Source organism: Thermobia domestica, chromosome 13 (genome assembly GCF_964235325.1).
Source record: "Thermobia domestica chromosome 13, izTheDome1.hap1.1, whole genome shotgun sequence".
Taxonomy (NCBI): domain Eukaryota; kingdom Metazoa; phylum Arthropoda; class Insecta; order Zygentoma; family Lepismatidae; genus Thermobia; species Thermobia domestica.
In genome coordinates, this window is record NC_137466.1 from 59,920,818 (window position 1) to 59,946,774 (window position 25,957).

General features: G+C 31.1%; 1 protein-coding gene across 5 annotated transcripts in view; it reads left to right on the top strand.

Annotated features, from left to right (window-relative positions):
* The window catches only part of LOC145669201 (leucine-rich repeat-containing protein 71-like), a 99,491-nt gene extending 76,835 nt beyond the window's left edge, over nucleotides 1-22,656 (top strand). For 4 of the 5 annotated variants that reach the window (XM_081737528.1, XM_081737529.1, XM_081737526.1 and 1 more), the window contains 4 exons: nucleotides 4,461-4,508; nucleotides 10,389-10,583; nucleotides 13,371-13,477; nucleotides 22,358-22,656. In XM_081737528.1, coding sequence (XP_081593654.1) covers nucleotides 4,461-4,508; nucleotides 10,389-10,583; nucleotides 13,371-13,477; nucleotides 22,358-22,474 — 467 coding nt within the window. In that variant the 3' untranslated portion in view covers nucleotides 22,475-22,656. The remainder of the gene's footprint in view (nucleotides 1-4,460; nucleotides 4,509-10,388; nucleotides 10,584-13,370; nucleotides 13,478-22,357) is intronic. The other variant, XM_081737530.1, reaches the window with a different exon arrangement.
* The last annotated feature ends 3,301 nt before the right edge of the window (nucleotides 22,657-25,957 follow it).

Below are 25,957 nucleotides of genomic sequence, written 5' to 3' on the forward strand. Positions count from 1 at the left end.
TTAAAAAACGGAGAAGCATAAATGGTAAACATGTAGCATGATTTCTAAATAACGCATAATGCCAAGTTTAAAACCCCTACATTTTATCTTAGAGAACTCGTCTAATGTGGTTAATGAGTTCTTAGATTAAGTATATCGATTTACTCGTATTACTTGATTTCAATATATATTTATTTAGGTGGTAAATTTCCTTATAGTTGGAAAAATCGTCCATGCTTGATTTTTGGCAAATCTAGATTGTAAATAAACACACTGCACTTCCTTCCTTCAATAGGTTTGTTAAGTTCAACCCTGAAATTTGGTGGTAAATAACTCGAGAACATGATCAAATTTGAAGTATTGATAGACTTCAACAAGCTTAATACGCATGTAAAATATCGTGGTCTATAGTCCTTTGGTTCTTGAGTTATTGACTATCAACACATTCCAGCCTCAATGGATATTTCATATACATATTAAACTCGTAAAGATCTACCCCCATGCCAAATTTGGTTAAGATAGGATGAGTTCCATTGATCACGTCTAGTAAATATTATTTGCAAAAATTTTGACTACGTCCAAACCCCAATTTGATTATTAATAACTCGAGAACAAAAGGTCTTCACCTGATCAAATTTGAAATGTTGGTAGACTTCAACAAGCTTAATATGCATGTGAAATATTGTAGTGTACAGGCCTTTGGTTCTCGAGTTATTGACTCTATCAACACACTCCAGATCCGATGGCAATTTCATATGCGTAGTAAGCTCGTAAAGATCTACCTCCACGTCAAATTTGGTCACAATCGGATGAGTTCCGTCGACCACGTCTAGCAAATAATGTTTGCAAAAATTTTGACTATCTGCAAATATCAACTTAATGGTCAATAACTCGAGAACCAAAGGTCTCTACTTAATCACATCTGAAACAGTAGTAGACTTTTATGAGGTTAATGAGTATACGAATTATTATGTTGCGCAAGTTTTGGTTACGAACTTACTGGCCATCAAAATTGATGTTTGGACTTGGTTAAAAAAGAAAGTCTAAATCCCAACTTTGATAGACGATAACTCGGAAATCAAAGATCTACATACCATAATGTTTCGTATGTGTACTACTCTCGTAAACTCTACCACCACGACAATTTTGGTCGAGATTGAATGAGTTCCATCGATCGCGTACGATATATACTATCCTTGTATTTTTGATAAAATGAAATGAAATGAAATGAAAATGTCTTTATTGAAGCGGGCGAGGTACAGCCATGGCTGCTCTACCACCTAACCCTTGTCAAAAGAATACAATATTAAACATTACACATCAAAAGGAACAGAAAAAAAATACAAGTAAAAGAATAAATCGGAAAATAAACAAGTGACACATGCAATAAAAAGTATCGATATTGTTGGATTTAGCTAAGTTATTACATAAAACTGTACACGTCGTAAGTGCCAGAGGCTAGTCGCTGGGATTTCATCAAATGTGATTTTAATGAATTTCGAAATGAATTAAATGACTTTATTTCCGTGAGAGCTTTTGGTATCGCATTCCATACTCTCGGACCTGCTCTAGAAAATGATCCTTGCACTATCTTCAGTTTGAGTCTTTGTACATTGAATTTCTCACTGTTACGCGTAACGTGAGAGTGAATTTGTGACCGCTTTGTAAATTTACAATATAAATATTGTGGGGATTGAGTTTTAAGAATTTTATATATCAGACAACTATAGTGTAGGTATCTTCTTCTCGACATTGTTAAAATGTCGTTTCTATTTAGCACTGGTAGGATATGTTCCGATTTCTTTAAGTTAAAGGCAAACCTAATGCACGAGTTCTGTATTTTCTGTATAAATAAATAAATAAATATATATATATATATATATATATATATATATATATATATATATATATATATATAAAAGAGAGAGAGAGCTCTGGTCAAAAAAAAATCTTCATAATCCTCACTACAATTTTGTGTACATCGTAATGTATTTTCCTCAAAATAATTTAAATCATCTTAATAATTTAAGCACAGAAAGTTATTGAAGAAAGATCAGTTAAAAAGGAAATTCGACCAAACGGTTGAAAGATGCGATTTTGCACTCTAACTTATAACTTCAATCGTTTTTAATTTGGTTCTTATGAGTGATCAACTTTTTCGACCACACTCTTGAAATATAGGACGAAAAGTGTGGAATTGACAAAAAAAAAAATATATATATATATATATTTAGTCTGTAAGAGAGATGGGTGATAAATGCATGGAAAGGAAGTAGTAAAGCAATAATTTAAACAAGATGAAATAAAATTAGAATGAAAAATAAACATTGATTTAATAATATGAAGCGATTAGAATAGAAACGCTCAAGACCCTAAGTTTGGTACGAAATGCTGAGATCTTTATGTAAAACAGAGGCCTAACTAAACAAGCAGTTGAAGCTAAGAAAATTTGGTGTTCAAATTAAATTTGAAATCAATATTTGGTTTCGGAAAGCCGAAGATTAAATTCCTATTTAAAAAAAATCATCATACATTTGAATTTGCTTAAATGTCCCAGACAAAATCATGTTAAAGAAGCTGTCCATTATGTTGAAGAGCAATATTTAAACCAAGGGTAAGATATTATATTTAAATGCTATTCAATCTAACTTTGAAACTACGTGTAACTCAAATGAAATCTGACTAAAGCAAACATTTACTATGATTAACCTGTGTTACAGTGTGACAGCATACGTCGAACAAGTTATGTAAATATGTCTGATAAAAGTAATTATATATAACGAAACAGTATCAAAGAGGAGTAATAATAAGTGTTTGCTTAGGTCATATTTTAAGTTATAGGCATATGTTATGATTAGGGCTCGGGTATTTATGCCCTAAAAAATTTGAAAATATGCCCTAAAATGGCTAAAATATGAGTTAAAATTTGACAAAATGACCCACAAAAATAAGTTTTTAATTAAAAAATTTACTTACTTTTAAATTCGTAATAAATGAACACCTACGAATAGCAATTATTTAAGAAGTTTACAATTTATTATTTTTTTTTTTTTTTTAATTAAAATATCTTTAACGTCTAAAGCATTAAAAACAGTACGTTGCTGACTTACAAGAGAAGAAGTGAAACCTTCAACTCGTTGCCAATACTGACAGATATATTGCTGAGCAATACGTGAAATTCGTAAAATATAAACAGAAAATAAACTTTTTTATCAAGCCGAAATATGATCTAAAGCCAAAATGCGGTTCAAATACGCATTTATATGACCAATGAAAGCCGTGTTTTTATGTTCACAAGAGTCACAATTTATGTCTTTATATTTAATTAGACATACAAAAACATGCCAGTATAAAAATATGACATATCATAGAACTGAGCTTGAGTAATAATATTTTTGCTGTATAGTAAAAGTTTCCTAACATAAATCTAGCTGTTTCATGAAAGTTTACTCACCATCTTTCTCAGGTCATATTTTAAGTTATAGGCATATGTTATGATTAGGGCTCGGGTATTTATGCCCTAAAAAGTTTGAAAATATGCCCTAGAATGGTAAAAATGTGAGTTAAAATATGACAGAATGACCCACAAAAATAAGTTTTTAATAAAAAATTTATTTACATTTAAATTTGTAAATAAATGCAACTTAGAATATTTTAAACTTGATTGATGTAACATTACCTAAAACTATAAAAATTTATTAGAGTATTTTACGTAGGCACCAAGTTCTTCAACGATCCTTCAATTTGAGTAATTGTTTTAGTAACAATAGAAGTTCTGCTTCATTCCTGAAGACAATTTTTAGAAAGTGTATGAAGAATTCAGTACCGATATTTTATGTAAAGCATTACCTGAAAAAGGAAATAAAACATTACTATTACTTCAGAGACAGAGAAAATTTCTAATTATGTAATGTTCATAATGCCTAGCCTTTTACGTTTTTGGAAGCATATCAGGTAAAGAATTTCACCATTATCTCACTTTTTTTTCCAGCTGTCAACACATATGTATAGGTATAATTTTAGTTGACACGTAATTATTCTTGCTGACTGTAAAATTGAAACCGTTCTTATTTGTAATGCAGCTTTCAAAATAACTTTATAAAGATAGATCGCAGAACTCAGTATCGTATATTTTCTTTTTTGGGAAGGACGGGGTTTTATCACAAAATGTAAATTACTTCAATAAACAAGAATAAGAATATAAAATCGGCACAGGAAAATATTACATAAGAAAATTCTTAATAAAATTCTTACGAGGAAACTTTCTGTTGCGGCTTGCAGTTTATAACGTAAATTTCTATCTGCACTCGAAATATTTATGCATATTATATTCTCTTGTCTTTTGAATTTTTCTAAATATTTTTATTATGTTTGGTTACAAAGAAATTAAAGCTAAAAATTTAAAATTTAATATGTGCTGAGAAAAATAAATGTTTTATAGATTCAAATCTGTAAATATTATTATTATTATTTTTTTTCAGATTTGTCGGACAAAGGCTCTTCAAAAGGAAAAGGAAAGGCTGCGAAAGGTAACTTTACTCTTATTTGTACTACTTTGTAATGATGGACTTTGTATTTGTAAACTTACAAAATATGGACAAGCCTTAATTAAAAACACAATTCTAATTTAGGATAGTTCTTAGATTAGACTACTTTGGGCAGTGACATGTCTCTGTAACGAAATGTTCAGAATGGGAAATTATTTTTAGGACTTTTTCTTTTTCAATTCTTTAATATATGTCAAAACATATCATTTTACCGAATTTCGAGCTTGGAGTATACTAAATGAAAATTTTGTCTATTTAACTATAACCTTAGTTTTCTCAAAATATACTTGAAATTAATTCTATTTTATAATATAAATATTTTTCATATTTTTCTGAAGATGTTGTAGAAACTTTTTATATATTCAATCAATAGACCAGTATAACGATTTGAGAGTAAGCAATGAGCGTTATTCCTTTAAACGCATCTTCTAATGTAGGTAAAAAAAAAGTCGTAATCAAGATAGATTTTCTCTTATTATAAAATATTTTAAAAAATAACTTTAATTCTTAAGTATTTGTTTTAATTATGTATATGCTCATTTTAAAGTAATTCCCACTTAAGAATTGTCTAACACGTACCTTCATTTAAAATAAATAATTGCAAAATAATTGAATGAATAAATGTTAAGCTTCTACATTTCGTGCTACTGCACGTACGAGTAAAAGCTTCATTGCTTAATTATACATTTAATATTGTTTCCATCGTTCAAGCTTTGCTTTTAGTATATGTAGATTTGATTTAAACTACTCGCTGAGAAAAAAAGAAGTTTATTGTAAAAATTAATAACGTGTAACAGTTTGCCAACTATCCACTTGGCTTCATCAGACATTATGAATATACAGGTAGTGATAGAATTAATATATAAGAGACAGCGAAAAAATCCGCACAATCTGATTGGTTACACGAATCTACAACAGCTAATCCTCCTACACAACACACCAAAAGACAAAAATAGAAACAAAAGTCGTTATTCCTTTCCCCTCCCCCCTGTTTGACAACCATATACACTGATTTCGAAGAGCTAGGCCTAATATAATTAACAAAATAAGCTGTACAATTAACTTTTTAAATATGAATACTAATAATATAATATAAATTATAAATAAACAAATAAAAATAATACTAAAATTACAAAAATGAACATGTACAATTAACTTAATTAATCTTTAACATTCCGTAATAACTTATTCCTCTTTTCATCAATTTCAAGTCCAAAGTTCCAGTTCATAACTCTATCGCCTTCTGTTTCAATAAACCTTGCTACTTTTCATTTTCTGACTAATTTTCTCTCCTCTTGGCCAAGAACTTTCACTTCACTCCAGTTAACTGAATGCCCCATATCTCTTACATTTTATTAATGTTTTTGTCTGTAAATTCATATTGAAGTAATGTAGATCCTGCAGTGGGTATTACAACAGGTCAATTCTTGAGAATTTACTTATTTCAGTATAATAAAATTTCACTCAACAGAAAAAAATAATTCTGGAAGTACCCAAATTTTATTACACTGGTATTTTACTGTATTATATTTATGATACAAATATTATTCATTAGTAATGGAGGATGTTTACTTTTCTTCTCATATTAGCAGAATGCTCGTTCTTCGCACGTTTCCCGAATAAAGATTTATAGAAAATATTTGAAAGCTATATATAACATTTTTTGCTTCAAATACTTGTCAATGCAACATCGATTTCACTAAAATTATGCTCACAGGTGCTTACTAAATTGCTCCTAAATAACGCTTTACTACGTCAAGACAGAGTCAAATCGTTTTTTCATCTTTAATAGGGAATTCACTTAACTCCGTAGAAATCATTAGACAAATGTTTAGTCACTTTCTATCATCATTTTAAAAGGCTCTTATTTTGTCAAAGTTGTAAAATTACTTTCTTACATTCGAAATCGGACGATTTTCTCCATTTCGTGGAAATTTTTACTCAAATTTTATATCCTTCAAGCTGGATTCTTCAAAAATCAAACTTGAGTATTTTCCCAGTGTTAGCCAGATTGTCTTCTTGTACGAGATATTCATATCGTGCTTGCCAAAATATATAGTATACAAATTTCATGGTTGTGAACATTTCAAAAGAAATTCATAATTATAACGTAAATCTTTTAATAAATCTACCTACGCCTCGGAGGGTAATTACTGAAATTATCTTACATAATTTCAACTTCCTAGATCAAGAATAGGTTCATTCCCGTTTTCCGCAAATAATAAAATAAATAAATAAATAATAACTTTATCTATGTGCTTCGAACAGCTGGGAGCAGAAATGCAGCACTTTGTCATATACTTCAATATTATTTTAATACTATAATATAGGAAAAGAGAGAAACATAATTAGCTTTAACATAAATTAATAAAAAGATAAGCTTTGACAGTGCAGTCTATATAAATTCCTAAAACAATGAGACGTCAAAAAATAAAAGTAAAGATAAAAACAACTACTAAATTATGTTAAATTTCTAAAGTAAAATCATATTCTGAGATACATAAATATTACAGTTTGTTAAAAGCCTACAGAGTAAAACATGTTTCCTAGTATTTGGTTACAATAAAATTTTAGCCCTTGTACCATATATTGGAACTTCAAAATTCACATTTTTTAAATATAGATATATCGGTTGTCAAATATCTTTTCTAGAAATGCAATGTCAATCAATTTTCTCCTGCCAGCCAATGGTTCCAATTTAAAATATGTTTTCCAGTATACAGACGTGTTAGAGTTATAATCAAGTCTAAACTTAAAACAAAGTGTTCTAACAAAACACTTTTGGACCATTTCAGTTTTATTCACGAGGATCTTTGTTAGGCTGTTCTAAATCTGTAATGCATATTCTAGTTCTGATCTTACCAGCAGCTTATTTTAGTGTATCTGACTGATAAAAGCATGCCATTGATTAAATAGGTACCCAATTATTCTCGTTTCTTCATTACATATAGTCTGTATATGATCACTTAAGTGCAATGGCTTGTCAAACGTTACACATAAATCCTTTATTGTGTTAACTTTTTGTATTGTAGTACTTGTATTTCTTATAGATTCACATAGTATTGCGATTTGTTACTGTAAGTCATTTCTTAAACAATTGATGTTTTCACCATTATCTTTACATCGTATAATGATTCTTCTTAAGTCTTCTTGTAGTCTAATTGCCCTCAGTATTGTTTACTACTATAAAAAGCTTAATGTCATTAGCACAAAGTAAAATATTGGAATGATGTTAAACCTGTTGGCAAGTCATTAACAAAAATTAAGAAAGATAATGAACCCAGAGGAGAACCTTGAGGAACTACATTACTGAAAGTGGATGAATGTGACAAGACATTTCCAGATAATTAATAATAATAATAATAATAATAATTCAAATCCTCCTTTCTCCCACTTAGGGGCCTATTTCGCAATATATTATCTTATCTACAGCCTACAGTGTAATGAGAATACTCATACAAAATTTCAACGTTCTATGCCTAATAGTTTCGGAGACTAGCGCACAACACAAAGATAAAAATTCAGGCTCCCTTATCTCTCTTAGGGATCGCATTTCGAAAAATCTCGATTTACCTACAACTTGAAAGTGCAAGGAATTTCAAGGATTTATGACTAATGATTTCGAAGTTCTGGCGAAAGGCAAAAATCATTCAAGTCCCTTTGTCCACTATTAGCTGCCGCTTTTTTATTATTATTATTATTATTATTATTATTATTATTATTATTATTATTATTATTATTATTATTATTATTATTATTATTATTATTAATCCTCTTGTCTATAGCCTAGAGTACAAGAAAAACATTTATACAAACTTTCAAGATCCTATGCCTAATAGTTTCAGAGATGTAGCAAATAAATAAATAAATAAAAAATAAAATAAAAATAAATAAATAAATAAATAAATCAAGTCCTGTTATCCTCTTTAGGGGTCTTATTTCGCAAAAAAATACTGCCTTCAAGTGCCAGTAGAACATTTGTACGAAAGTTCAAGGTTTTACACCTAACCGTTTTGGAGATGAGGCGAATGACCAAATAAATAAATAAATAAATAAAAAATAAAAAAATAAAAATAAAACTCCATTACCCCCCTTCCGCCCCTTAGTAGAGCCGCATTTAAAAAATCCAATCTTATCTTCACCTTAAACTTCAAGGAAAACTTTTTCCAAATCAAGATTCTACGCCTAATAGTTTTGGGGATGTTGTAAACAAAACAAAACAAAACTCATTATACCCCTCTTAGAGCCCGCATTTAAAAAAAAAAAAAAAAATCCCGTCTTATCTACAGCTTAAACTGCAAGGAAAGCATTTGTACAAAATTTGAAGGTTCTACGCCTAATAGTTTTCGGATATCCGGCAAACGACAAAGAGTTATTCAAGCCCCGTTATCCTCCTTTAGTGGCCGCAATTCAAGAAATCCCTCTGAGCTCAACAAGTATCGCTAACAACAGCAAAAATTCTCAAAGAAATACTAACCAGTCAAAATCTAGCTATCAGGTTTATATCTTTTTTTTTTTTTTTTTTTTAAAAAATTCTTTCATTATAAATAAGTACAATCCTAATACCTAATCTTATTAAAGCAAGCAAAATATACCACCTAACAGTTAATTAAATCTCGCCTATCCAGGAATTTAAATTCCAGTACCAACCTTATGAGTATTGCACACCAGACAACAACTCTTAAATTATCATAATTCTACAACATACAAGAAATCCAACGTCCAAATATAGTCACCGTTATGCAGGCCCGTATTTATATATTGTGCGCCCCTGTGCTCTAAATAATTGGCTGCCCTCGCACAAAATTTGCCACTCCCGAAAACGACCTATATTAGAGTTGAATTCACAGTTTTTTTTGTGGGGGGGGGGTCGCTGAGATGAATAATGACAGTTTTAATCCAATTCAACTTCACGGTCATACTCCACTACTCAGGGAGGGGGCGAGATTTTAAAAGAAATTGAAAATGACAGATATTAGAGTTGAATTCACAGTTTTCGAGGCCGCTGAGATTAACGGTATCAGTTTTCATGATGTTTAAGTTCATCCTCATCCCCTGGAGTGGGGTTGGGAGCGAGAGGATGACTTTCTTAAAATAATTAGGTAAGCTAGCTAATTAGTAACTACTGTAATTAGAGTGAATTCAACACATTAATATGTTTTCTCGCGCTTGCGCGGGACTCTGCGGGTTGCTACTTTTAAATATTACTTTATTGTGAATTTAAAAAAAAAAAGTCCAAAGTTCTGCCGCCCTGTGCTCGAGCACAGAATAGCACTTACCTAAATATGGACCTTCAGTACGAAAAAGTTGTATATATATAATTGTAAGATATATATATATATATATATATAATTGTTTATACAATGAATACCTAACTCGATTATAATTAACACTGTTAAGAACTTTATATATATAAATATATATATAAACAATCTTCCTGCATTTGAAATTGAAGAAATGTTTTAAAAAATATACGATGTTAAAACTCTAATATGCTTTTTAAGTGGGTAAATTTTAATCTATACTAAAAGCTGGGTACAATTTGAAGATCCAATTGTTTATTGATATCTTATATTTATATCATAAAGGCCAATTGTTGTTGTTCATTTTTTTTACAAATAATTTCACAAATAAAAATATATAATTTTTCTTTTCGATTCTATATAGCTCTTTTTCAGAGAAATTGGGATAAATTTGCTTTAGATACTAAAATTAATTAACTTATATGCTAGGATTATTGTGCAAGATGTATTTTAACTTTTTTCCTTACTATTGTAACTCGTTATTTCACTGTACATATATTAACCTTTAAACTTCATTATGTGTGTATATGTCAATTATTTATATGTATTCTTGGTGCAGGTGCTCCTACATCTTCTACACCTACTAGGAAAGATCTGCTTGATCCAAATAGTTTTCTAGTAACAGGTACTTTGATCACTTCAATATTACCTGAAAAGTTACCTGTAGATCATCCTTTTGCTAAGGATGTGACACCTGAAGACAAAGCACTAATATGCAAAGGGAATTTTAGGCTTGCTCATCTGAATCTCGCATGTAAGGAAAATGTTTTACACTTATTATTAGTAAAGCTACTTTCAAGTTTTGATACTGTATGTGTACAGTAGTAAGTGTTGACTGTTAAGTGAGATAACATATACTATAAAAAGAAAGGGAAGTTAGAGTTTCATTGATAAACGTATGTGTTATGGCTTGTTTTTTGTGTTTCTTCGTTGAGATCAGAAGTTTTGTTCTTGTAATGCAGGATTGTGATGAAGTTTTCATATTTACAAATATAAGTTGTTTTGTATTACAAGGACAATAAAGGTTGTCGTGGTACATATGAGGAGCGTTTTTTCAAACCTCGATAGAGCACTAAACATCATTTTCACAGGAATTGCATTTTTATTATTATTGTACATAATCTTTCATTAAAGAAACGTAATAGTAGGTAATATTGATTATTATTCAGGGACAAGTGCAGACAGCTTGAATCTCCTAGAGGATACAAATATTTGTCATAGAACTGTCCAGTTAAAAAAAGGCAGTTTTTTTAAAAAAACTAGATAGAGAACATAGACAGGAAACAAAGGAATGTGACTGAACCTGAATTTGCTGCTAGTATTATTGTTTTTATACTGTTATGCTGTTGTATTACTATTGTGATTTTATTTTTATTTCATCATGGTATATTCTTTATTTAGCTTTTATTAGTATTTTGTTTTATTGAGTTAGTTTTATGTACAGTGTAATGGGTTGTCACCAAAGGCACTTCCTTTTGAGACAGCTAGGATGGAAATACACAATTTACAAAAATATTGTCATATGACAGTTTCGATATTGCATCAGTAACTAACATTAAACTACTAGCGCAACAGTCCTTAGGGTGCCAGCTCCCGCTAGCCGGCTTATAGCACACACATTTTTGAGGTGATATATCGGGTCAGAACATTGGTTCTGCTCGCTTTTTAATGCTGGGTTTCTAGACCGGAGATCGCTACTTCTTTCTTTCAAGTAGCTTCTCAATTGTGCTCACAATGTTGGGTGGATACCGTAATGCCAACATCATCTGGTGAGCACAAACAGTCATCCATCTTTCCTCTCACCAGACTGCTTGACTATGCTGATCTTACGAGAAACAGTATTCCAATTCGACTAGAGCGTTGGTTTAATACTGTTTCATTAAGTTGTTCAAACACGATCTGCTTGTCTTTTAGACAGTTGTATTCAGTTTCTTCCAGACGTGTTTTTTTTTTGGGGGGGGGAATGTCCCCTTGGAGCTCTGAGAGTGCCTCCCGGATGAGGCCAAAATAATACGTCTATAATATAGCCGTGCCCCCCCGGAACCAGCAGTGCCTCCCCGGAACACTAAGTGTGCCCTCCCCCCGGAACGTTGTTTCTGAAAGAAACACTGGTTGTATTAGTATTTTCTTCGAACACAGTCTGAGTGGAGGGCGCCTACTACAGGAGTGTGAGAGCGTTTGGCTGTTCCGGGAAGTGAACTGGGTGGGGTAATGGTTAACGCATCAGCACGGTATGCCGGAGATAACAGGTTCGAGTCTCGGTCCAGTCAATCACTTTTTCACTCTTTGCATGTTATTGCATTCGCATCTACAGATAATTTGGTGTGTAAAAATAACTTTAAATAGGTTGTTTCCTCCTTTTATTATTATATATGAAATTACAACTGTCAAAAGATATTCTTAATATGGACATTGGATTGTCCAAGGACAGCAGCTAGGCTGTGATACAAGCCATGTGGTCTGAGTGGAGAGGAACGACTACAGGAGTAAGAGAGTGTTTGGCTGTTCTTGGATGCGGATTGGTGGCGTAGTGATTAACGCATCGGCACGGTATGCCGAAGATCCAGGATTCGATTCGCGGTCCAGTCAATCACTTTTAACTCTTTATATGTTTATGAAGGACTTCTCTTTGAGACAGTTGACAAGAGAATATACTACTCAAAAGTATTACAAGCAGCACAAGTTTCGGAACTGTATCATTATTTTCTTCGAACACAGAGCGCGTCTTACTGAGACAGCTGACAAGGAAATATAAACTTATGAAAACTATCAAATAAGTAGTAGTTTCCATACTGTATCAGTATTTCGTCAGACACGAAGCGTTTCTTCTTGAGACAACTGGCATGATAATCTATCTTATGAAAACTTGAATTAAGTGACGGTTTCGATACTGTACGCACTCCATGTTGATATATTTCTCATTTTAAATTGAGATCATAACAACTCTGTACGGAAGTTGTAATTTTTCATTATTTTTTAAAAGAAAATCAGCAACTAAATGAACTACAGATTCATTTATTTTTCATGTCCCGAGATTTGTTTCATGAAAGATATAAGTCTAATGCTAGTACAGAAATTGCAAAATCCAATTTCTTTTTAATTTTTTAAAAATAATTTTATGTATCAGAATTCTAATTTTATACGACAAATTAAAGTAATTTTATTCGTATTTCCAAGTAATTTTTATTTACGTACTAGCTTTTGTTCTATACTTAACGAGCTGCAATATGCGCCTGTAAACACGTTTCTTGTAAGTAAATTTTAACAAATAACTCGCTTTAGTTAAAGGCAAATTTAATCAATCTGGAGACTCATATGTTTTCTAAGTACAATTATACAACATTGTTGTATTTTATTTCTTTTCCTTTACGTGATTAATACGCAAATTTATTTATTTATTTATTTTACCAGTCCTATAAAGAACTCTTTAAAGAAAGAGCTAGAAACATATATTTAAATGTTGCCATGGTGGAAATTATTATCTTGAATGTACTTGTTTGTTACTTGAACACTCTACTAAAATAAATTCTCATAATTCCAGACAATAATATAAGTGAGGAGGCAGTTGGAATTTTTCTGCAATCTGTTGAGTATCAAGAAACACAAATTAAGACTCCAAACAGAGGGCTAGTTCAATTGTCACTTGAGGTAACATTAAGTTCCAATAATTCGAAATTCAATATTTTGGAATATATATATATATATATATATATATATATATTTGAGCTACTCATAATTTTAAACCTCGGATGCTTCGGACAGAGTATATATATTCTTTTATATTCATATTATTATTATTATTATTATTATTATTATTATTATTATTATTATTATTATTATTATTATTATTATTATTATTATTATTAGGTAAAGAAAATTGGTCTTTCCTTGACAACAATTCATTACTGTCAATGTAATACAGGCACATTAATTTTATTACCTACAAGCGTCAATTACCCGCTTCACTGGGTTAAAATAGGAAAAATTAGTAATATGTTCTGTTAGTCAGTCACTTTTAACTATTACTGAAGCGCTCTCTGATCTCGGTCATTTTCGATATTTGGGGTGCTTGAATTAATTCTCGCTGTTTTTTTTTTTTTTTTTTTTTTTTTTTAATACAAATGATAAATTGTCATTCCACAAGAACAGAACAATATCTTCTACTGAAAGTACTGTCCCTCAGCAGCTACAACCTTTTTCCACTTTTCGAGTAACAAATGTATTCCGCGATAGAAAAATGCGGGTTCATGTGAGGCAATTCAGCCATCGAGACAGTTTTGGATATCTTCTTCAGTTCTGAAGTGTTGCTCAGAAAGGTCATGCTGCATGGATCTACATTTGCAACATGTGGTCTGGCATTCTCATGGAGCAGAATCACTGTGTCGTGTCTCTGGGCATACTCCAGTCGTTTGTCTTGGTGTGCTTAATTCAGATGCAGTAATTGTATTTGGTAACGATCAGCATTCATCGTTTGACCCGGTGGAAGCAGCTCATAACAAATCAAATCGACTTGATTCCACCAAACGCACAGCGTGATTTTCTTTCCATAAATGTCCAGTTTTGGCGGTTCTCTGGGCCTCACCCATGATTTTCTGCGCTTGGGATTGTCGTAACGAATCCATTTTTCATCTCCGGTTACAATGCGATGCAAAAACGACTTCCGTTTATGTCTTTGAAGCAGTACTTTACAAATGGTTAAACATTTCGCAATATCTCTTTCCATCAATTCATGTGGCACCCAGTTTCCCACTTTCTGGAACATTCCGGTGGATTTTAAACACTTACTAACAGTTAATTCATCAATATTTAGAGTTTAAGACAATTGTTTAAGCGTCTGAGATGAATCTTCTTCCAGTAGTGCCTTTGAGCTGAGTCACCATCTTCAAACTTTTTCGGGTGACCAGGACGCACTTTGCCGCCCAAGTCAAAATCATTGTTTTTGAATCGTCGAAACCACTCTCCATATATATAGTATCATTTATAAACGGAATCAAAAGTATCATTGTTCATCTCAGCGACTCCGAAAACTATGGACTCGACACTAATATCGGTCATTTTCGATCAATTTTCAATATCCTCCTCCCCTAAGTTGCACCTCAAAGTGAAGTGATAAAAATCATTCTAGGCCCGAACCTCATCCATGAAAATTTGATCGAGATCGGTCGGGTAGTTCAAGAATTATTAAGTCACAAACATAATTACTTTCATTTATAACAAAAATAACTACGTCAAATGGAAATTATTATTGAAGAATAATAACAAAATTCTACATTATTAGCTTATAAGGAAAAATGTCCAAAGATGAGACATATACCTAATTGAGATTAACAAAATGATATGGGTGAGTATAAATCCTCATGCGTAGTTTTTGAGAAAATAAAAAAAAATACTTTTTAAATCTAAAAATTTATGCTACACTATAACAACGCTATTAAGATGAAACTGATATCGAAGTATACCCTCATCAAGTTCTGCGTTATGACGTTTACAGATAGAAAGACAACAGTACACAGTATGGTTAATAAGACATAGATCAGTACACAATATGGTTAATGAGATATAGATCAGTACAGTATGGTTAATAAGACATAAATCAGTACACAGTATAGTTAATGAGACATAGACCAATGCACAGTATGGTTAAAATGACATAGATCAGTACACGGTATAGTTAATGAGACATAGACCAATGCACAGTATGGTTAATGAGATATAGATCAGTACACAGTATGGTTAATAAGATAGAGACCAAAATTATGATTAATTCTCAAACTTTATTTTTTTGAGGGGGGCGCGGTGGCTCAGTGGTAGAGCGTTCACCTCTGGTGCTTGGGGTCCCGGGTTCGATCCCAGCCCCCGCCAAGTGAACCTTGTGGTGGACAAACACCGTGCTCGTGGATTTTCTCGGGGTTCTCCCGTTTCCTCCCACTTTCTTCATTCCACCATTTCACTCATCTTTCATAATCACCGTCTCCTTTAGCCTAACCGGCATAACCGTGGGACGTAAAACTCAAAGATTTCATTTCATTTTTTAAAAATTTTTTTGTTTAGCTGTAAATATTGTCCAAAAGACGAGACACATATGAGAGGATAAATTATATCGAGTTGAACAGAATGACATACTTAAGGGTAAATTCTCATGCGTAGGTTTCAAGAAAAGCAAATTTAGTTTTCATTCTGTTGGAATATATTAATTATTTATATTCGGTATATATGTAAAATACAGTTCAAGTGTATCCATCATTTTTGTCATCCCCTAACGGTGACACATATAACCTAACAGTGACGCACTGCCCCTAACTGTGTCACACATATTTCGAACAGAGAAGCACACGCTACTTGTAATATTGTAAACATGAACTGCATATGATTATCGTCTCCAAAATTCAACAACTACACTGAGGAACAATTTCTCGAAAACGTGAACAAAATACCAGAATTAACTTATCAAAATTTAAAATCTAGTTACTAAATAGTTATTTACATAATCATTCACTTAAAAGTAATGTATATGCCTAATCTAACTTCTTTTATAGGATCAATAAGTTGTTGAATTGCAAAAATGTACGTTTAAGATGAGTTCTTGAACTTAGAAGTTATTAGAAATATCGAAGTGCTAATTTTTTGTTTCTCAAATCTAATTTGATTACAGACCATGTTATTTAATTACAATTTTAAACTATACAGTATTGTAATTGCAGTTTTCAATTAATTAAAACATTCTTACCGTAAGACAAATCTATGTTTTGACTCGACTTATTACAATATCACTGTGATCATTTTTGTGCCAGATGATAGCGTATTAGATACACATGTAAGGGTCATTGAGGTAAAACAACTGCTCCGATTGTATTTTCTAAAATACTTGAATCCAAATGTTTGTATTCCAGAATATCAATTGGTAACACAACATGTGGCTTGATTATTCCTCACTATTTATATATTTATTTATTTTTATTTATTTATTTATTTATTTGAAAATTTTAATGTATTATGACATAATGAATAAAAGAAAGGAAAACATACAAATCCAAATCAATGAGAGCTTCAGTTTAATAATGAAATAGATGAAATAAGGTAAAGCCTCAGGAAAAATTACCGGTGTTAATGGAGAACATAAACGTTATCTGTTCTAATTCCTCAAACAGTGTCTTTAAATAGAGCAAATATGTTCGATAAGTATACTAATTTTTATCAAGATGACCCACAAAACTTTTAATCGAGATGATTCTTCGTTATATATGCCTGTAAGCGTGCGTAAAATGTTAGTCAGCATATTGCATGTAATTCAAATGCACTTATTTTGAAGGCATAATTATTCGAAGAGATGTAATGATGTAATGAATTAGTGTTATAGTTGAAACAATTTAAGAGTAGAATCAGATCCTTCACAAATAAAGGCATATTGCTTGTGTTACTGTTTCGTTGTGATATGTTGAAAACAAGTTTTCCAGCTCCGCCGAATACCTTTTTTTCGTGATGTATTTAATCTAATCAAAAGACCCGAACCATCATGAGGAGATAAATTACATTATATTTCAAGCTCAAGTAACAGCGCCACGCCAATAATAATAATAATAGTACTCAAATATTGTTTTCATGATTTTCAAATAAATAGATCATCAACATTCTTTATATGTTTCACTTTGACTTTTAAAAGAACGTTTTACATTTCAGCAATAAAAAGTGACTTATAGATTTTGGCTAGGTTTTTATGACCTTTTCAACTATGTATTAACTAAAACTGTTACATAATAACTATAATTAATACACAAATAATTGCTTCACTTGACATGGTGAAATATGATATACTAAAAATAATATGATCTCATCAAACTTAACTATCATATGGACTATTACTAAAAGATTCAAATATATGTAAATGCTCGAGTATCAATACAATAAAAAATGTGGGCAACCGCACTATATTTTCTCGCTCGCACTTCGTAAATTAAATCATGTCATACTGAAGTTATTACGGAAATATTTATTTACAAAATATAAGCAAAATTATAACAGGCGTTTTCCAAAAACTTTGTTCGAAGAAAACTCAGCCCTAAGGGCAACTTTTTTAATCCTAATGAAGTATGCCATATTATAGAGTTGTTATTGAGACCTTTATTTCTGACGTTTTTGAAAAAATCGTCCAAAAAAACTTAACCGAAAAGTAGCTACCCCTTGTCAAATTTTAGTAAAAAATGACGTATACAATATTATAGGTTTGTTAATGGTAAACAAAATTGCTTGAGTCTTTTTTTTTTTTTTTTTTTTTTTTTTTTTGGAGAAAATCGTCCGTAAAGAACTCATCCCCAAGAGTAAACTGTCTCGTCTAGATTTTTTCGATAGAAACGACTTACATAATATTATAGGGTTATTAGTGAAATATTGATTTGTGAAAAATAAACGAAATCGTTAGAGTATTTCGAGAAAATCGTAAACTTTCTTATTTTGGGGGGGTAGAAGAAAATTTGAAACCTTGTCCCTGGGGAACCTTATGAAAACTTTAAGTTTAAAAATTTGGTTCAGATAGTTGAATAGGCAAGTGTACATAAAACCGGGACCACCGGACGGACGAACAAAATCTAAAAATATTTTGTTTTCATGATGTAGCAACCATGAAACGTGTAAATCCGTTGAAATCTCGAATTAAATTTGTAGACAATCATCTTTACTTTCTCCTCTCTTATCATCGCTCGAAAATAAGAAAGCTACTATCAATCTTTGCAATCAGTCAGTTCAAACAGTTCTCAGTGATCTGTACAATTTTCAAAAATACAGCACAATATTAGAAAGTGCATATGATACTTAAACATTCTTATTAGCTTTTTACTTTTTATTGGCCACGATATCCTCATTATTAAGTAGAACTGAGTTGTACAACAACATACAACCATTCGAACACTTCACCCTAACTTTAAAACATAATATAATTATTTGTATGCCAATTTGTTTTATTTATTGCCGTTTTTTTTAAATAATCCATTTTTAACTTCATCTTTTTAATGTCAAGCTATTCTGCAATTTTTATTATATTTAGTCCTCTACGTTGCAATATTTTCATTTTCTTTGAATATAATCCACAGAACATTTTTTTAAATCATTAAACTTTAATATTTTCTTCTATGTACAAGGAAGGCAAAATATCATACATTAAAAAAAATGCACGTAAAGAAGCAACATTTACATAGAAAGGAAAAATTTTCAAAAATAAACATTTAAGTACGTATATGCCTACGTAAAACATGATAAGACACGTTAGTTCAAAATAAAGATTTTTCAACAACGAATTACACCTCAAATTGATTCTTCTGATAAGTTTACAAGATAATAAACCGAAGTAAGATTATCATAATTGCTTCTCAGCAATTTAGAGAGTCTACCTAGAATAGAAATAAGTTTGTTTTAGAATACGTATGTTCATTGAAAATGATCGTCTCCTTTAACCTAACCAGCATAATCGTGGGACGTAAAACTCAAAAATTTCATTTTTTCCATTGAAAATGAATTATTTACGAGTTTGTTCATGCATGATTTAATTAAAGTTCTTGAATGAAAATGACGTCAATATATAACGAAATTGAGTATTGTTAATTCCTTTTCAGTGTTTATTTTCTGTTCTTTATAATGTCTTCTATTAATTTACTTTGTTTTAGAATACGTATGTTCATTGAAAATGAATTATTTATGACTTTGTTCATGCATGATTCAATTAAAGTTCTTAAATGAGAATGACGTCAATATGTAAAGAAATTGAGTATTGTTAATTCCTTCCAAGCGTTTATTTTCTGTTGTTTATAATATCTCCTATTAATTTACTTTGTCGTTTCAATTTCAAACTGCTACATTTGGAATGATGACCTGGGTTGAAGGTGATTTTTTTATATTTTTATTAACGTTCTTAATTTTGCATGTCGCTTACTATTAGCGTTACCAGCAAAAATGGCAAATATCGTTAATGTTGATGAACGTAGGGCAATTTAAAACATGGTAAAATATTAGTTTCGTATATTATTTGAATTGAATATCTAGATATTAGTTTTATACTAATAATAATAAATGTAAACACAATAATTTAATCATAGTTGTACTGATAATGTGGTTGAATTTGTGTCCAATAAACTGATTGATTAGCTCTCATGATTTTACTGTATTTCAGCCAATAGTAATTACGGTTTCCTATGGTTAGTTATGAGTATTATAAGAAAAGAAATAACAGATTCAAGTAATCTAAAACGTTTGTGTTTGATATGAATAATAATAATTGTAATAATAATTGTAATAGTAGGAATCTGAGAAGGAAATATTATATTGAAACACATTGCTTGAGTTCTTTAGTTTTAATAGTACAAGTAACTCAAATTTTATCAGGGTAAATAATAATAATAATAATAATAATAATAATAATAATAATAATAATAAACAGTGATTGTGATGATTCCATCAACATTTCGACAAAAACAGGTAAACTATTCGTGTTCCTTATCAGTGTTGTGTATAAATTTGTTTAATTCCCAGGTAAACTATTCGTGTTCTTATCAGTGTTGTGTATAAATTGTTTAACTCTCAGGTAAACTATTCGTGTTCCTTATCAATGTTGTGTATAAATTTGTTTAATTCCCAGGTAAACTATTCGTGTTCCTTATCAGTGTTGTGTATAAATTTGTTTAATTCTCAGGTAAACTATTCGTGTTCCTTATCAGTGCTGCGTATAAATTTGTTTAATTCTCAGGTAAACTATTCGTGTTCCTTATCAGTGTTGTGTATAAATTTGTTTAATTCTCCTTTATTGTAACAATACGAAAACTTTAATTTATTTATTTATTTTTACTGGTTCACGAAGCAATTGATTCATTAATACGTTATGTACTATTCTGAGGTAAATTTTTGTCCCGTATGAGCTTAGTAGTTCCTAATCAAAAATTAGATTAATGAAAGGTTAATGAAAAAGAAAAGCTAGGCACATAAAAAGTTTGACGCATAAGTAACTTGCATTTTATTATTAAGATGCAAATAGGATTGTATTAGCGACTAGGTAGGCTGTGGAAGTTTTATAGTAATCATAGCCATAATTGTATTCCTCAACAATGGGTACACCATCTCTTTCGTTAGATAACTGAGATTCCTGATTGTTTGATTGATTCACTTTTGAAATGTGGCGTAGATTCTTTATATTCATATAGTGGTGTTCATCTCCACAGTTTCACATTAATCTTCATAAGTTCTATAGATGTTTTCTATGATCTTCAATTACATTAAATCGACTTCATCCAGTAATAATTTAAATGGTACATAATTACTATTTTGAAAGGTTTCAACTCAAAGTTTACCACGTAACTTTGAATGCTGAGGTTGCTTAGCAGCTTTTCTACGGACGTATTTGGGGTTGTATTGATGTTTGCTAGAGTACTTTTCACATTGTCTATTGACACACTAGGCCTACAATTTTGCTGTAAAACTAAAAGACTAAACTTTTTTCCCCCTTGTTTAATACCCTTCACACCATCTGATTCCTTTCATAGAACTTTCTTCGCACTCTGTTCTAATCTTTGAACAGTTTATTATTTATTTATTTATTTATTTATTTATTTATTTATACGTGTACAGACTCCATTTTGATGATGCATGTTTTCAGTGAGACAAGGTTTAGTGTTCCAGATACAAAAGTCTAGACTAACTTTTAAAGATTGTACCAAGTGAAGTGATCAAACGGCTGTACGGACAGTTGAAATCAGGAAAACATTTACGAACAGTGTTATAACAATTAACTTCTCTTATATTCCAACAAGTATATAAAACGTTACTCAATACTTAATTGATCAATTGGTCGTGTACGAGTTTTAATTCAGAATATCCAAGACTTCTATTCAAGATTCTTGTTCAATATTACTAGGATCGTGTCTTTGGAGACTTTGTTCAAGTTCTCTTGAATGATGTATGAATGTATGGGAAAGTTTTTATTTAAAATAGATTTAAAAGTTTTGTTTCAGGGTTCCTATTGATTTGGAGAATCTATTTCCCTGACTTCTCCCTGACCTTTGGCGGGAAATTCCCTGACTTTCAGGACAGGTGTCGGATGACATTGGCATATAAATAAGGAGGAAATAACGGTGAATATTTATATATGAGAACATTTATTTCATAGAGACAAATAATAATCAATTGCTCACACGTGCATTCCACTTACCACCCATAAAAATATGAGCAACGTTTCATACTGTGATCATTAATGGTTGGCTAAACTAAAATTGGTGTACAATTAATGTTAGAACAAAATATATTTTATAAAATTTCCCTGACTTTAGCTGATTTTCAGTCTTTTTCCCTGATCCGCACTATTTTCCCTGACTTCACTGATTTCCTTGACCAGTAGAAATCCTGTATTTAGAAATGTACAAGTTTGTCTATACATACTGACAGATCTTTACAATTTAACATTACAGAAAGTTTAGAAATACAAATATATAAAATACACACCACATTTATATACTATGAGAGGTTTATACTATTTGTTTTTTCTTTCTTTTAAAGGGCAACCGTATCTCACCTATTTCTTCCGAATTTTTAATGTTGAAAGAACTACTTCACAAGAGACACTCTGCTGTCATAGATGCATTTGGTCCGATTAAAATGTCAATTGCAGGTTAAACAGATTGGAGTCAGAAGATCACATGGTCTTATTTCGCAATTTTGTATATTTGTTATTAAATATTATTCTAATAATTTTAATATTTCATTACGATATTAATGAAATACTAGTTTTATATAAATAAAATAATGTTGTTTGCAAATGTTTTATATAAATAAAATTACTTTGTTCACAAAAAGACGTATACATATCATAGAATTCATAAGAATGAGTAATAAATGTAATTTCCAAAATAAATTAAAAATTTCTTTGTTTTTGTAAATGATAAAAAGCAAATGAAAGTAAAGGTTCTGAGATATGATTCATAAAATTATATATATATTAGTTTATCAAAATACAATTCGTTATAAGCTAGGAATTTATAATATCTAACAATTAATTTTCAGATTTTGAATAAAAGCTAGAACGTACGAAATTAAATAAGAGACTGATAACCAATATGCATGTAAAGCAAGAAATCTACTGATTTTTGTGGAAGTTTGAATATAATTATAACATGTTCTTCTGAGTTTTTCTGAGACTCTGCTATATATATATGCTGCTCCTTGTATGTGGTACTTTGTCTTGGTAACTACTGTTCCGATCTGAACCAAATTTGGTGAAAAAAAATCATGGCCAAATGAATAAAACATCTATATTTGATGGTCGTCTTAGATAGGAACAGGTTCAGCTAGGCTTGATTCGCAAGGTATGTGGTACTTTATTTCGGTATCTGCTTGCTGGACCTGAACGAAATTCGATTGACAAGTAGTTCATTCCCTAGGAACTAAAAATCATTATGTGTTTGGCTAGAGACAGGCTTGGGTCAACAACAAAGACTATGTTCCACAGTTTTGCAGCTTCTGAGCTCGGTCCACCTCGGCTTGTTTTGTTATGTTGTATTGTTCTCAATTTTGATCTTTATTTTATGGTAGGGTGACGTGGCGCAATTATGGCAGGTAAACATAAATCTTAACTTTAACTGCTTATATCCCAAAATACTTTGTCTTAATTTTCACAAATACCATAATAATTCTATGTTACTTCTATATTATTTGCATGAAATAAGAAGAAAAATCTCAAAACCTCTAAAAGAGAAATTTGAGATTTGTTTTTGAATTCCCAACTGTCAGAATTGCCTCTGCCATGGGGAAATTATGGCAAAGTCTCCTAGCCTCTATCGTACTTACATCACACTGACTTTTGAGCAATCATGTCATAGGCCTGTTTTAGCAATTTAAAATAATGTTTTTAAACATTTTCTATTTTTTATAAGGAAGTTATGAATAAAAATGCCAGACAATAAAAAAATGACTGTTAGTTTTTTTTATTTTACAGAAACTAATAAGAACAATTTAACTATGAAAATTCACAAATTGACTTTAAAGCTCTTAGACTTTAATTTATTTAAATCTTTTACAATTCCTGCATATTTTTTGGAAAATGTAAATACCCTACAATGTAAGCCATATTAAGAGACTTGATAAAGACACAACGTAACTAGCGACTTCTCAGTCAAAACCTGAGTCTGGATCTATCTGGAAAAGTTGGTCTTTATACCTCGAGACCCATTTGTATATTTTCTCTGCTATTTCACTGTCTTCTACTATAAATCGTTCATGCCCATTTAGAGTAGGAGTGCGAAGAAATCCACTTTGCTACATCAACATCGAAAAAGAAGTTATTTAGCTGTCTACGAGGGGCACATCAAATGTACGTACTGTTTTGGTTTGAAGTCCACACTTTTCTCATTTCAGGAAAGCAAATGCGGGGTCGGAGACTTCCATCATTCATCACTAACGAGGGAAGGGCGCGATGTCACTCAGAGATAATAGCACCAAATTTGTTGTAGAAGTAGGTAATGGGAATAGAAAAGAACGTGTGGAAGCATTCGTTTCGCAGGCGTTCGGAAACAAATAATGGGTCCTACAGTTAGTGAAGTAAGGTGGAAAATTTTCCATTTCAGAAAATTTTCCCCTAAATTTTTCCGGAAAATTTTCCGTTCTAAAGCAATATCAGTGATCAAGTAACAATTCCTCATTAACCATAAAATTGATTGACTTCATGTATAGAAATGTTAAAAAGTGGAAGATCGTTTAAAGAATCGGAAAATTTTCATGGCTCAGAAAATTTCGGGTACTATGTATGAACAAGTGAAACAATTTTTCATGAATGGAAAAAATTTCTGTCGTGTATGGAAAATTTGAAAAACTTTTTATGTCGGAAAATTTTCATCATTTTGAAGCAAAAAGTAGAACAACATTTTATGAATCGGAAAGTTTTCTCTGTAGAAACACGTGAAAGGAATTTTTATGGATCGGAAAAATTTCATTACGATGTAGAAAGAAGTGCTGTCTAACTTGTCCTAGATAATTTTGAATATTATGTATAGTGATGTTAGGTGGAAAATTGTCCACTATAATTAACTGCACATTGAGCTATAAAGTTGAATTCCTGTAGAAGAAAGTTAGACAGCAAGAAATTATAATTTTCCAATTAGCTTTCGGGAAACGGAAAATTTTCTAATATTTCGAGTTGACAAGTAAAAACTTACATAGTGTTTTTTTCTCTCTCTCTCTCTCTGTGTGTTTGTGTGTAAAGTGTAGGGAACATAAATCGAGTTCGTACAATACAAATATATCATACCGTTAGTACTTCCTTCTGGGACCAAAAGAGTGTCATTTTGGAGCATTAGAGCCTATGGAACTCATAGTCAATAATAGCTTGTATTCCGATCTCCAAAAAGATCGTAAACCTACTATACGAAGTAACACGGACTTCTCAAAAGAAATTTCCTCTACAACATAACAATACTCGGACTCATACTACTGCCTGTCCAATGGCTGCGATCATTGAAAATCTTCGTTTCATCCTCCTTGCGTACCGAATCTCGCCTCAGTGGTTTTCACATATTTGTATCTCTTAAAGGCACTAATAAGAAAGAAGTTGCAATCTGATGAAGAGGTGCAACAAATGGTATATGACTGGTTGCGTAGCCAATAATAATAATAATAATAATAATAATAATAATAATAATAATAATAATAATAATAATAATAATAATAATAATAATAATAATAATAATAAAAAGTTCTGCAGAGGCATTGGGATACTTTGGAAATAATGGGAAACTTATATTGAGCGTAGAGTGGATTCTGACGTGTGTGTAGATTTCTCGGAGTTTTCCCACATCCTTCAATTCACCATTTTGATAATCATCATCACTGCACCTTTTAGATTCGGACTATAATCGTGGAATATTAAACTAGAAAATTTCAAATAGTGCCTTCCGCACCCTAATACCCGTGCTAATCGCGTAGCTTTACTCGCTGCGGGTACTTATTCAGAGTCATTTTGACGCGTAATTACTAAAGATTTCGACTAACATAAGTTTCTTGCAGTAGTCAGGCCTTTAGTATGATGCTAATCATACGTCAAAACAACTCTGCATAAGGATCTATCTCAGATTCCTCATTCCACCTGGATTGTGGAACAAATCTCTG